At 44.1% G+C, this 14181-nt stretch overlaps 1 protein-coding gene and 1 pseudogene across 2 annotated transcripts in view; both read left to right on the forward strand.

The window, feature by feature from the left end:
• The window catches only part of NSF (N-ethylmaleimide sensitive factor, vesicle fusing ATPase), a 183369-nt gene that overhangs the window by 83939 nt on the left and 85249 nt on the right, over positions 1-14181 (forward strand). For both annotated transcript variants that reach the window (XM_008271641.5, XM_002719197.6), the window contains exon 9: positions 11058-11257. In XM_008271641.5, the coding sequence (XP_008269863.3) occupies positions 11058-11257 (200 nt within the window). The remainder of the gene's footprint in view (positions 1-11057; positions 11258-14181) is intronic.
• Positions 6699-6773, forward strand: LOC127484580 (small nucleolar RNA U3; annotated as a pseudogene).

A 14181-nucleotide genomic window follows, 5' to 3' on the forward strand; every position in this document is an offset into this window, starting at 1 on the left:
CTGGCTTGTATGGATGGGCTCTGTGTTGACCCTAAATGAGCTTGGAAAGCTTGAGAAATTGAATTGACTCTGCTGGACACATAAGTGGAGTAGGCAGAAAGGGCAGCTACAGCTTTGGAGAATCCTGACTTCCTGAAACACTAGGAAGATCCTTGTGAAACTGCTTTAGTCCAGTTCATTTACTGTGTTAATTTGGAGCTTACGGTTCATCAATGGAATGGGTACTATCATTTGCAAAGCTCAAGTGACAATAGTGTTAGATGAAATTTTAAGGGGCCAGGTGGTCACAGTTGTCAGTCCCAGAATGAGTTTGATAAGCAAAATAGTTATTTATTTTCAAGCGTTATGATTGCCTAACAGTGATCTCATCCTCATACAGTTAGGAGTCTGGTTTTTTAGTTCTTATCGGCAGCAGGGTGATAAAAACAAACTGATATTAATTACTAGTCAATACTTACGAGCTTTTACAATGTACCAGGCGGGTTATTAAGTACTTTATGAGTATTACGCTTTGTCTTCACGGGAACCTGAGATAGTTACCATCAGTATTTCTAGCCAGTATCTGAAGAACCAGGATTTTAATTCAGGCAAGCTGACTGCATAACTCCAACTTTTAATAGTGTTCATAAATTGAGTTTATTTAACACAAAAGACTGCCTTTTATTCTGAGATCATGTCTATTCTACATTTTACTATAAAAATGTATTTTCTCACATGAGATGGTGATGATGGTGATGATGGACAATGTCAGGTTTTCTTTTTTAAGAAATCTTTACCTTGGGGCCGGTGCTGTGGCATAGAAGGTAAAGCCACCGCTTGCAGTGCCGGCATCCCATATGGGAGCCAGTTCAAGATCCAGTTGCTCCATTTCCAATCCAGCTCTCTGCTATGGCCTGGGGAAGCAGTGGAAGATGGCCCAAGTCCTTGGGCCCCTGTACCTGCATGGGAGACCTGGAAGAAGCTCCTGGCTCCTGGTTTCAGATTGGCACACCTCTGGCCGTTGCAGCCAATTGGGAGTGAACCAGCAGACAGAAGACGACCACCCCCCAACTCCTTCTCTCTCTCTCTGTGTAATTCTGACTTTCAAAGTAAATAAATAAATTTTTTTAAAAAAGAAATCTTTACCTTGCAAAATAAAAACTAAACAATGCAATGACAGCACTTACCTCTACATTTTTAAATTACTTTACTAGTTTGTGAAATCTAAGTCTGCCAACCACTGGTCAGAAGACTGGCACTCAGTAATTTTTCATATTCTCTAGAGCTTTCCCCCTGATTTCTTTCCTATTTCCTATTTTTTTTTAAATGGGACACTTCTACTTGTGTTGTGAAAGTTTCTGCCAAGGGTTTTGCTAAGTTTTCCTGCTGCACTCTCAGCTTTCTCTCTCTCTCTCTCTCTCTCTCTCTCTCTTTTGTTTTATTTATTTACTTGAAAGTCAGAGTTACACAGAGAGAGAAGGAGAAGCAGAGAGAGAGAGAGAGAGAGAGGTCTTCTATCCGCTGGTTCACTCCCCAGATGGCCACAACCACTGGAGCTGGGCTGACCCGAAACCATTTTGTTACTATAACCAGAAGTCATGAATATATTTATGCTTCATCCGAATAAAAAGTGGGTATTTTGTAGAAGATGATTAACAGGAGCAGTTAAATGCCTAGGCAAAGGAAATTAAGAGAAGAAATGTTTCAAAATAATATTTGATTATACTATTAGCCCACAATAGTTGTTACTTATATTAGTTACAGAGGGAAGGGAAAAGATGAGAATGAGTTAGAAATGAAGATTAAAGCCTCACATTTTTTGGAGAGTGAACGGGAAAGTGTTGAGAACAATCATGTGGTAGATTTTAACTGCACATTTTGGAAGGAAAAATTAGGTAATAGAGTTGAGCTACAAAAATGTTGACTTCAAATTTATTTGTTTACCTCATGATGCTAATCTATGAAGACTCAGTTTTGAAAAAAACATGGTTAAAAAGTCAGGATTCTTGGGGCTGGGGCTGTGGTGCAGCAAGTAAAGCTGCTGCCTGCGATGCCACCACCCCATATGGGTACCAATTTGAGTCCCGGTTGCTCCACTTTCGATCCAGCTCCCTGCTAATGTACCTAAGAAAGCAGTGGAAGGTGGTCCAAGTGCTTGGGTCCCTACATCCATGTGGGAGACCCAGAAGTCCCTGGCTCCTGGCGTTGGTCTGGCCCAGCTCTGTTGTCAGCGGTCATTTGGGGAGTGAACTAGTGGATGGAAGATTTTCTCTCTCTCTCTGCCTTTCAAGTAAATAAAAAATAAATCTAAAAAAAGGTCAGGATTCTTGTGTAACCTTAGATATATTTATGTAAATTTATATGGGACTGGCGTTGTAGCATAGTGGGTAAAGCCGCCACCTACTACACCAGCATCCCACATGGGGGCTGGGTCAAATCTTGGCTGCTCCACTTTTTTTTTTTTTTTTTTTTTTAGACAGGCAGAGTGGACAGTGAGAGAGACAGATAGAAAGGTCTTCCTTTCCCGTTGGTTCCCCATGGCCACTCCTGCCAGTGCGCTGCAGCCAGCACACCGCGCTGATCCGAAGCCAGGAGCCAGGTGCTTCTCCTGGTCTCCCATGTGGGTGCAGGGCCCAAAGACCTGGGCCATCCTCCACTGCACTCCCGCGCCACAGCAGAGAGCTCCCTGGAAGAGGAGCACCAAGACAGAATCCAGCACCCGAATCGGGACTAGAACCTGGGGTGCCAGCACCACAGGTGGAGGATTAGCCTATTGAGCCGCGGCGTCAGCCAGCTGCTCCACTTCTAACCCAGCTTCCTGCTAATGTGCCTGGGAAAGCAGTGTAAGATGGCCCAAGCGCTTGGGCCCCTGCACCCACATGGGAGACCCGGAAGAAGCTCCTGACTTTGGCCTGTTGTCATTGTAATCATTTGAGGAGTAAAGCAGCCGATGGAAGATTTCTCTCATTCTCTGTCTCTCCCTCTCTCTGTAACTCTACCTTTCAAATAAATAAAAATCTTTTTAAAATATATATTTGGGGGCTGATGCTGTGGTGTAGTACGGTTAAGCATCTGCCTGCATTGCCGGCATCCCATGTGGGCACTTGTTCAACTCCCAGCTGCTCCACTTCGGATCCAACTCCCTGCTGAGGGCCTGGGGAAGCAGTAGAAGATGGCCCAAGTGCTTGGACCCTATAGCTTCATGGGAGACCGAAAGAAATTCCTGGCTCCTGGCTTCAGATCGGCCTAGCTCCAGCCGTTTCAGGCATTTGGGGAACGAACCAGTGGATGGAAGACCTCTCTCTCTATCTCTCCTTCTCTGTCTGTAACCCTGCCTCTTAAGTAAATAAATAAATCTTTAATATATGTATATGTATTTGTAGAATTTACTAAGATTTTACTTTTCCCCACACATTTTCACATTGCCAGTGTCTTCAATGCCTTCACCATGTTAGTCATCTCCTGACTCCTTTGCTAGCTGGCCTAGCTGTTGCCTCACACAGTTAATGGAGCCTGGTAGGTACAACCTCAGCGTTCTCACTTCTTCCCTTTGTCTGACTAATCTCAGAGTAAGCAGTCTCTCTACAGTCTGCCTCTCCAAATCCCTCCTCTGCGTTGCCTGAGTTCTTGAAGCTGTAATCTCCTATCCTGCTTACGCTACCTACTTAGCTTCCTTCTAAGTAACAGGAAGACACCTCAACACAAAATTCTCTGACCCTGCTCTAAAACCCTGTGGCCCAGATCAGCATGAACTTCCTGATTTTTTTTAAGCCTGGTAGCCTCTTTTCAGGCCTTTTCTTCTATTTCTGCAGCACATATCTCTGTTACCACATTCCTCTGTTAAAATGTCACTTGGCTTCTCATGTGTCCAGAACAGGTATTCAAAAACATTGAACCAGGCCGGCGTCGTGGCTTACTTGGTTAATCCTCTGCCTGTGGCGCCGGCATCCCATATGGGTGCCGGGTTCTAGTCCCGGTTGCTCCTCTTCCAGTCCAGCTCTCTGCTGTGGCCCAGGAGGGCAGTAGAGGATGGCCCAAGTACTTGGGCCCTGCACTTGCTTGGGAGACCAGGAAAAGCACCTGGCTTCTGGCTTCGGATCGGCGCAGCGCCAGCTGTGGCAGCCATTTGAGGGGTGTACCAACGGAAGGAAACCTTTCTGTCTCTCTCACTGTCTAACTCTATCTAATAAAAATTAAGTATATATATGTTATATATATTGAACCAGTAGTTCTGCTATCTTCTCTGAACTTTCAGTCTATGTTTTTAGTGAACATGAATCTCGAATACCTTGTAGCAGAAAACAGAGACGATTCCTCCTTTTCCCAGACTGACTCCTCTACCTCTTGCTCTCCTGGTGTATCTGAGGTCATCATTTTGTCATCTACCCTTTACTGTTCCCACTCCTCTGATTTCCGTTTGATCTCTGATCCTGTGACTCCTGCCCCTTTCAATTCCTGGTTTCTTACATGAGTATTTCAGTAGTATATTCAGAGATTTTTAATTTGGATTCTATGGATGGACCTCAGAGATTTAAGAACCTCCTTCAAATTGTATGTGGATTTTTGTACATGTGTATTTTTCTGGGGAGGTCCATTAGACTGTTCCATGTGGCCAGTGAAGAAACAGAATTAGAGATGACAATTTGAATCAGCTCCACTAATTTCTCCTTCTTCCATACCTGCCCCTTGCTGTTTGACTCACTTACCCAGGACACTGGTCTCTGAGCCAGGAGGAGATGTGTGAGGTGTTATGTAAAGTAAAGGAGCCATTCGTTGGTACGGGTTGGCCCAGACAGTGCAACAGCTGGAGATCAGACTCCCCCATGTTAGAGGCAGGCATTAATGTCCTGGAGAAGCTCAAGAGAAAGCTGGGGCTTCAGCAGGGGTTAGAGGTGTCTTCCTGAGGCCTCCAGACTCATTTGTTCATGTGTTTCCAGAGGACTTGGAGCAGTGTGAAGCATAACTGGCAAAAACCCACAGTCAGCTAGAGAATCAGTGTCCCCAGACAAAGTGTTAAGAACATTCCTCTCAGCTGGTGCCGCGGCTCACTAGGCTAATCCTCCACCTGCAGCGCCAGCACCGCGGGTTCTAGTCCCAGTCGGGGCACCGGATTCTGTCCCGATTGCTCCTCTTCCAGTCCAGCTCTCTGCTGTGGCCTGGGGAGGCAGTGGAGGATGGCCCAGGTCCTTGGGCCCTGCACCCGCATGGGAGACCAGGAGGAAGCACCTGGCTACTGGCTTCGGATTGGCGCAGTGCCAGCCGTAGCAGCCATTTAGGGGGTGAACCAACAGAAGGAAGACCTTTCTCTCTGTCTCTCTCTCTCTCACCATCTAACTCTGCCTGTCAAAAAAAAAAAAAAAAAAAGGCAAAAACAAAAACAAAAAAAAACATTGCTCTCACTCCTCTTCACTCTTTGCCTCTCTATTCTCTAGTCCTTCTACTCCATCCAGAGTGAGCTTTTTTTGGAAGATAAACTTACTAAAAGAATGACAAAGATTTCAAGGAAAACTTTTACAATGAATGAAGTCTGAGCACAGAACACACAGAGTCAGCTTTAACACTCTCACCCACCAGACAAGGTGAATACTCTTGGGCGTGCTGGCCCGGAACCTGCCCCTCATTCCAGGGACTGCTCCTTCCTCACCTCCGTGGCTCTGGCTACAGCAGGCTGCTACAGGCTTGTTGAGAGAATAGCTCCCACGTTCCTACCAGTATGCCTTTGAGCACATGAGATCTCTCTCTCTTTCTCTCTTTTTTTTTTTTTTTTTTTTTTTTTTAAGATTTTGTTTGCTTGAAAGTCAGAGTTACAGAGAGGCTGAAGCAGAAGCAGAGGCAGAGGCAGAGAGAGAGAGAGGTCTCCCATCTGCTGGTTCACTCCCCAGATGGCCTCAGCTGCTGGAGCTGCACTGATCTGAAGCCAAGAGCCAGGAACTTCTTCTGAGTCTCCCATGCAGGTGCAGAGGCCTAAGGATTTGGGCCATCTTCTACTGCTTTCCCAGGCCATAGCAGAGAGCCAGATCAGAAGTGGAGCAGCCAGTACTCGAACCAGTGCCCTTACGGGATGCCGGCACTGCAGGTGGTGGCTTTACCTGCTGCACCACAGCGCCAGCCCCATGAGTCCTTTTCTTTAGGGTACCAACCATGAGCCTCCTCTTCTGCTTTCCAGACCCAAATTTCATGGTGCATGTTCCTCTACATCCATCTGTAATCTTTCTGCCATCACCCTGGTAGAATCAGTTTCTCTTGGGTAGATTCCCAAAAGCATTTCATACGTATCTCGGATGATATTTATTATAGATAAACTATTTTTATTTCTTTCCTACTAAGCCCAGAAATGCCCTGCGGGTAGGCACTGTCTTTTTCATGTTTGTATCCTAACACCTACATTTGTATCTCGTCTAAACAGGAGCTTAATATGCTTTTGTTGAATGGAATTAGTTTTTTTATGACTCATTTAAAATTAGAGACCAATGCTTATTTAATAAGTCAGAATAAGCTATAATAATAATTGTAATAACAAAGTCCTGTTTCTGCTGCTTACTCAAGTAACTGCTTCCTTTGTGGAAGTGGATTTTAAAATTATCTTCACATGTCAATGTATATTTTTGATGTGCTTACTTGAGATTCTAAAAGAATTATAATTCTGATGAACACTAGAGTTTCTATGATGTTCCTGTTGATGTGAAATATAGAACGTATTTTGTCATTTCAGAGATACAAAGACTGTACTTTCAGGGATCATTTCTATAGTTCGCTACTCAGATATAGTATATATATGTTTTGTGGATACTCATTTTATCTCTTTTTCTCTTAATCTTCATGGTAATAGTTTCTGAATTATTTATTTTATGAAATCTGAGCCAATTTAATTCAAAAGACATTAAATCAAGCATTTTCCATGAGCAAAATCTGTTGCAAAGTTAAAACTTGTATTTACATATCATTTGTTTTGCTAAATTTGCAAAAGTCTTGCTCACTGCAAGTGTGTGTTTTTTTTTGTTTTTTTTGTTTTTTTTTTTTTTTTGTTTTGTTTTTTTTTTGGACAGGCAGAGTGGACAGTGAGAGAGAGAGAGAAAGGTCTTCCTATTGCCATTGGTTCACCCTCCAATGGCCACCGCGGCTGGTGCGCTGTGGCCAGCGCACTGCGCTGATCCGATGGCAGGAGCCAGGTACTTATCCTGGTCTCCCATGGGGTGCAGGGCCCAAGTACTCAGGCCATCCTCCACTGCACTCCCTGGCCACAGCAAAGAGCTGGCCTGGAAGAGGGGCAACGGGAACAGAATCCAGCGCCCTGGCCGGGACTAGAACCCAGTGTGCCGGCGCCACAAGGCGGAGGATTAGCCTAGTGAGCCACAGCGCCGGCCTGCAAGTGTGTTTTTATGTATTTAAATTTTTTTTACTATGTAAGTCAGTACTGCTCCATAAATTAAGACCTTCAAGTAACTTTGAAGATAGTCTTCTTTCCCTCATGTTCTTTTTAAAGCAGTATAGGAAAGGAGACAATTTACTTATTCATAACCTTCACTGAATACATGTTACGTGGTTGACATAATGCTGGATGTGTGAGTTCAAGTTGAATGAGACAGTAGTTGCACTTGAATAATACTCATTCTAGGGGAGAAGGTATTTCAACCAATAACTGCAATGTAAACTTGCAGAAGAGGAAGGAAGACTCCTTTGAGAACTAAGGCGGAGGTTGAAAATAGATGTGTCTGCTGATCAGTTTATAGAAAAGCAGAGCACTGAAGGAAGTTCATGCCTAATAAGCTTTTTTAAAATATGCATGCGAAGTTGATATCTAAATCATTTCTAGAATTAGTGGCATGGAGTAGCTCTTGAGAACAGTGGAGATCTGGATGATTAGTCAGGAAAATTAGAGATGAGCTAATAAAGATCAGCAAAGGGAGCAAACAATATTGAGAAACCAGTGTAAGTAGAACTGAAATAGGATGGCATGGAACTGTGGGCCTATCCATCAGCACAGTGGTGGGAGCTTCCTGTGGCCAGTGTTCAGGACTGATGAGATAGGTGTAACAAAAGTATAAGATAGCATTAAGAGTCCCTCAAGGAAAGTATAGCTTAATGTGGAAGCAAGTATGATTAAGAGGAAGTTGGAAAAAGTGGGAGCAAGTGAGGAAGTCGGGAAACTGGAGATGAAGACTTTGTAGGTACTCAGCAAATCTTCATTTTCTCCTTTCTCTATGCCTGTTTCACCACCACCATCTGCCTCTGCTGTGGCTTGTATACAAGTGAGCAGTTTCAAATCATGATGCTAGCAGTCGACTCAGAAAGGAAGATTAGGAGCCACATTCCAAAGTTCTTGTCCTGTGTGTCCTCAAGTTGTTGGTACTGACAGCAGTGATATTGGCCTCTAGGAGACGGTCAAGGCTTATCCCCTTAATTTCTGACCACTCATGCTTAAAGGATGTGTCTAGGGCTCAAGTCATTTCACTGGACCATGGTTCTTGGTTAAGATTCTAGGGCTGCAGTGGTTTCCCCCGAGTTCACCTTCTCTGTACAAGTTTAACCATAAGCAAAGATTTCATTACATTGAAGGATTTAAAAGGAAGTCTTTTTTTGTTTTGTTTTGTTTTAAGATTATTTTATTTATTTGAAAGGCAGAATTACAGAGAGGCAGAGGCAGACAGAGAGAGAGATCTTCCATCCGCTGGTTTACTTCCTAAATGGCCGCAGTGGCCCAAACTGAGCTGATCCAAAGCCAGGAACCAGGAGCTTCTTCCAGGTCTCCCATGCAGGTGCAGGGGCCCAAGCACTTTATCCTTCTTCCGCTGCTTTCCCAAGTCATCAGCAGGGAGCTGGATTGGAAGTGGAGCAGCCAGGACTCGAACAGGCACCCATATGGGATGTGCCACAGTACCGGCCCCGGAAGTTCTTTTCTTGACATAGAGATAGAAGTAAGGACCATGCTGGCAACCCAAATGGCTTTCCTCCTCAGAATGTAAAGTTCTATTTGAGTTGGTTGTATCTTGTGATTTATTTTTACAGGAATTATCAAATACATTGTGTTTTTTTTTTTTCCTAAAGATACACTTTGGGGGCCAGCGCTGTAGTGTAGCACGTAAAGCCACCGCCTGCAGTGCCAGCATTCGATATGGGAGCCGGTTCGAGTCCCGGCTGCTCCACTTCCAATCCAGCTCCCTACTATGGCCTGGGAAAGCAGTAGAGGATGGCCCAAGTCCTTGGGCCCCTGCACCCATCAGGGAGACCCAGAAGAAGCTCCTGGCTCCTGGCTTTGGATCAGTGAGGCCCTGGCCATTATAGCAAATTGGGGAGTGAACCAGCAGATGGAAGACCTCTCTCTCTCTCTCTCTCTCTCTCTCTCTCTCTCTCTCTGCCTCTCCTCTCTCTGTGTAACTCTGACTTTGAAATAAATAAATAAATCTTTTTTTTTTAAAGATACACTTTGGATGGTTTTCATTTCAAATAAAGACAAACCATTTTCCATGGAAACACATGATATACATTTTTAAAGTTTTTCTTTCCATTTTATTTGAAAGACAGAGACAGAGAGTGATCTTTCATCTTCTGGTTCGTTTCCCAAATGCCTGCCACAATCAAACCAGGGGAGGCTAAAACCAGGACTCAGAACTCAATCTGGGGCTGGCACTGTGACACAGTGGGACATCTGTGATGTCACCATCTCATTATGGGCACCAGTTAGCTCCTGGCTGCTCCACTTCCAATCCAGCTCCTTGCTAATGCACCTGAGAAAGCAGTGGAAGATGGCCCAAGTCCTTGCACCTATGTGGGAGACCTGGATGAAGCTCCTGGCTTTGGCCTGGGCCATCCCTGGTCATTGAGGCCATTTGGGGAATGAAAGAAGATAGAAGACCTCTCTCTGTGTCTCTACCTTTCTCTGTAACTCCATCTTTCAAGTAAATAAATAAATCTCAAAAAAAAAAAAAAAAAAAAAGCCTCATTCCAGGTCTCCCACATGGGTAGTAGGGCCACTGCTGTCCCAGGTGTGCCTTAGCAGGATGGATCAGAAACAGAATAGCTAGCAGTCAAACCAGGCACTCCAATATGGGATGCAGGTGTCCCAAGAGCAACTTAACTGCTGTGCCAAACACCTGCCCAGAAACACATTGTTCATACTGCATCACTAAAGGTTTTTTTAACCCAGAGTTTTGAGTGTAACACTGCAGTCTAATAATCCATTATTCCACGGAGTGCTTCTTTGGATATAGTATTTAAAAATCAGAAATGAAAAAAAAAAAAAAAAAGGGCCGGCGCCGTGGCTCAATAGGCTAATCCTCCACCTTGCGGCGCCGGCACACCGGGTTCTAGTCCCGGTCGGGGCGCCGGATTCTGTCCCGGTTGCCCCTCTTCCAGGCCAGCCCTCTGCTGTGGCCAGGGAGTGCAGTGGAGGATGGCCCAGGTGCTTGGGCCCTGCACCCCATGGGAGACCAGGAAAAGCACCTGGCTCCTGGCTCCTGCTATCGGATCAGCACGGTGCGCCGGCTGCAGCGGCGGCCATTGGAGGGTGTACCAACGGCAAAGGAAGACCTTTGTCTCTCTCTCTCACTGTCCACTCTGCCTGTCAAAAAAAAAAAAAAAAAAAATCAGAAATGAGCCCTACATCTTAACGTGAAACTGCTAGAAAGGTGAAAATGAGAAGAAATGGAGCAAATGCCAGTGAAGAGTTGGCTAAAGAAATCCTGGGGAACCTGATTATTAGTCTTGCTGTTTTAGATTGCTAACTAGTAATGCTAATGCAACGAATACTACTCCCAAAACTTTTTCACCTGGGTCGCCCCAAAGAAGCATGTGCTTCACTTGGCATTAGTCACATGAAGCAGGACATTGAAGTTTATCCACATGGTGTGTGACATCCATCTGGATCCTTTGGATTCGTCTATACCCGTTCAATATAGACATGTTTGCCCTGTTTTCCAGTGCTTGAAAGTAGAGCTTTGTTTGTCATGGCATGTCAGTGTTAATATATGTAGATGGCATGTAGTAATGACTGCTTTTCCTAAAGTATATATAAAGAAGAAAGCTTTTCTTTACATGTCTTCCTTGGCTTTTAGCTCATGTAAGACTGTTTGCTTTTCCAGGTTGTAAGCATGTTAAAGGCATCCTGTTATATGGACCCCCAGGCTGTGGTAAGACCCTCTTGGCTCGACAGATTGGCAAGATGTTGAATGCAAGAGAGCCCAAAGTGGTCAACGGGCCAGAAATTCTTAACAAGTATGTGGGAGAGTCGGAGGCAAATATTCGTAAACTCTTTGCCGATGCTGAAGAGGAACAAAGGAGGGTAATGTGAATATTTTTTATTTTTTTATTTTTTGGGGGGGTAATGTGAATATAAGTATAATTTAGTAAAAGTTTTTATTACTTGTTTGATAAATGAAACATGAATTATTAGAGACAAACCTGTTATGGGGATCAATATTTTGAAACAACTTGCAGGTAAAATTTACTTAGTACATAGTTTATGTATGGTTCTGAACCAGGGCTTATGTAGATTTGTATGAAGTAAGCTGTTGTCATTATCCACGTATTCATAATACAGAGGTAGATGATCGTATAAGCCAAAATTTTTCAAAAACGGATCATGAAAATATTTGCAAGTGATGCTTTTGTTCCACATTACTTTCAGAGACTTGAACTCGTTTATCCTTAGAAACGGGAGAAATTAAATCCACAAATGGATTTATAGACTTATGTTTACGTGAGGTTCTCGTGCAGAAAGCTAACTTAGCAGTGTCAGCTCCACTTTAGAGTGGTAGGATTGAGTTGTCAGTGCTCCAAGGAAAGCTTTATTTGGGTCTCAAAAAATTATTTAAAAATCAAACCAGAATTTACTAATTGTGTTAGTTAATTTTGTGTGTAAATTTGACTGGGCCATATGGTGCCCAGACATTTGGTCGACCATTATTCTGGGTGTGTCTGTGAGGATATTTCTGGATAAAATTAACTTTTGAATTAGTATATGGAGGAAAGCAGATTGTCCCTGATGAAACCTCATCCAGTCGCCTTAGAGTCAGCAGACATCTCCTCAACAGAAATCATGGAAACAAGAAGTCCATTGAATACCAAATTTAATGTGCTGAAGGGAAATAGCTGCCACCTTAGAATTTGGTAAAGGGATCAATTGTCATATAAATATACAGTGGAATAGTAGTCAGCAATGAAAATAAAGACTGTAGATCAGGGTAGGGAAACTTTTCTGCCAAGGGCCCTTGGAATATTCATAACATCATTTGTGGGCCATACAGAATTATCAGCTTAAAAATTAGCCTGTGGTTGCCCTGGCAGGGCCAGACCAAATGATTTCACAGGCCTTATACTGCCCATAGGCTGGGCATTCCCCACCCTTGCTTATGTAATTGTGAATCTCACAAATAAATGTTAGCCAAGAAACCAGGTAAAAAAGGATACATACCGGATGATATTATTTTATATAAAGCTCAACTCAAGTATAGTATTTAATGGTGCATTCTTAGATGATAAAACTGTGAAGTCAAATAAGAAATAATTACCATAAAAACCAGTGGTGGGTCTGGCGCTGTAGCACAGTGGGTTAATGCCCTGGCGTCGGCATCCCACATGGGCACTGGTTCGAGTCCCAGCTGCTCCTCTTCCAATCTAACTCTCTGCTATGGCCTAGGAAAGCAGTAGAAGATGGCCCAAATCCTTGGGCTCCTGAACCCATGTGGGAGACCTGGAAGAAGCTCCTGTCTCCTGGCTTCAGATCGGCTCAGCTCTGGCCTTGTGGCCATCTGGGGAGTGAACCAATGGATGAAAGACCTCTCTCTCTATCTCTATCTCTCTCTGTAACTGTCTTTCAAATAAATAAATAAATAAATAAAACACAGTGGTTCCCTGTAGGGAAAGATTGAGACAGACTACTCAGGAAGGGTTGTGAGGAATTGCTTCTGGAATGCTGGCAATGTTGTTTGTTTGTTTGTTTAATTTGTTTTATCTATTTGAAAGGCAGAGAGAGATCTTCCATCCAGTAATTCACTCCCAAAATGGCCAGAATGCCTGGCCCGAAACAAAAAGCTCAGAATTCCATCCAGGTCTCTCATGTGGTTGGCAGGGGCCCAAGCACCTGTGCCATCTTTTGCTGTTTTCCCAGGCGCATAGCAGGAAGCTGGATAGGAAGCAGAGCAGCCAGGACTCAAACCCCTGCTCCAGTACGGGCTGCCAGCGTTGCAAGTAGCAGCTTAGCTTGCTGCACCACAGTGCTGCCCCCTGTTCTTTGTCTTTATGGTTAAATAGTCATTTGGTGACACTTTGTCGAAGCATGCACTCAGATTTTGTGGAATTTTCTGTTCTACTTATTTTACAATTTAAAAAGTTTTGAAAGTAAGTTTAAATAAATATTCACCATATGAGTATAAAACACACAGTAAGGGGCAGGCATTTGGCCTACTGAATAAGTCACCAGTTGGGATACCTGCCTCCCATATCGGAGTGCCTGAGTTGAGTCCTGGCCCCGCTCCTAATTCCAGTTCCCTGCTAGTGCGTGGCAGGGGAGACAGCAGGTGACAGCTCAAGTAGTAGGTCTCTGCTAATCATGTGGGAGACGTGGGTTGAATCCTTTGCCCAACCCTGGCCATTGTGGGCATTTGGAAAATGGATGAGCAAATGGGAGCACTGTGTGTATGTGTGTGTGTGTGTGTGTGTGTGTGTGAAGTAATATTTAAGAAAAAATGATTAATCTGAGATTTTAAAAAAAGAACTAAAATACGGAACAAAACATATGAGAAGTAGATTTAATCCATGTGAAGATCCTTGCATGTTTGGGACGAAGCTAGCAACCTTAAGTCAAATGTGCATGTGAAATTGTATATAATTCTCAAATTTTCCCAATGCCTTGGGAAAATCTGGGAAAGAAACAGAAAGAACTCAAATACTCAGATGGCGAGAAAGGAAAAACAAGACTCAAAGAAGATATGAAGGGGCTGGCTCTGCGGCACAGTGGGTTAAAGCCCCACCTGCAGTGCCGGCATCCCATATGGGCGCTTTTTGGAGTCCCGGCTACTCTACTTCCAATCCAGCTCTCTGCTATGGCCTGGGAAAGCAGCAGAGGATGGCCCAAGTCCTTGGGCCCCTGTATTCACGTGGGAGACCCAGAGGAAGCTCCTGGCTCCTGGCTTTGGATCAGCTCAGCTCTGGCTGTTGCAGCCATTTGAGGAGTGAACCAGAGTATGGAAGACCTCTGACTCTCTC

This window comes from Oryctolagus cuniculus, chromosome 17 (assembly GCF_051225735.1).
Source record: "Oryctolagus cuniculus isolate XC-2025 breed Fujian yellow rabbit chromosome 17, ASM5122573v1, whole genome shotgun sequence".
Taxonomy (NCBI): domain Eukaryota; kingdom Metazoa; phylum Chordata; class Mammalia; order Lagomorpha; family Leporidae; genus Oryctolagus; species Oryctolagus cuniculus.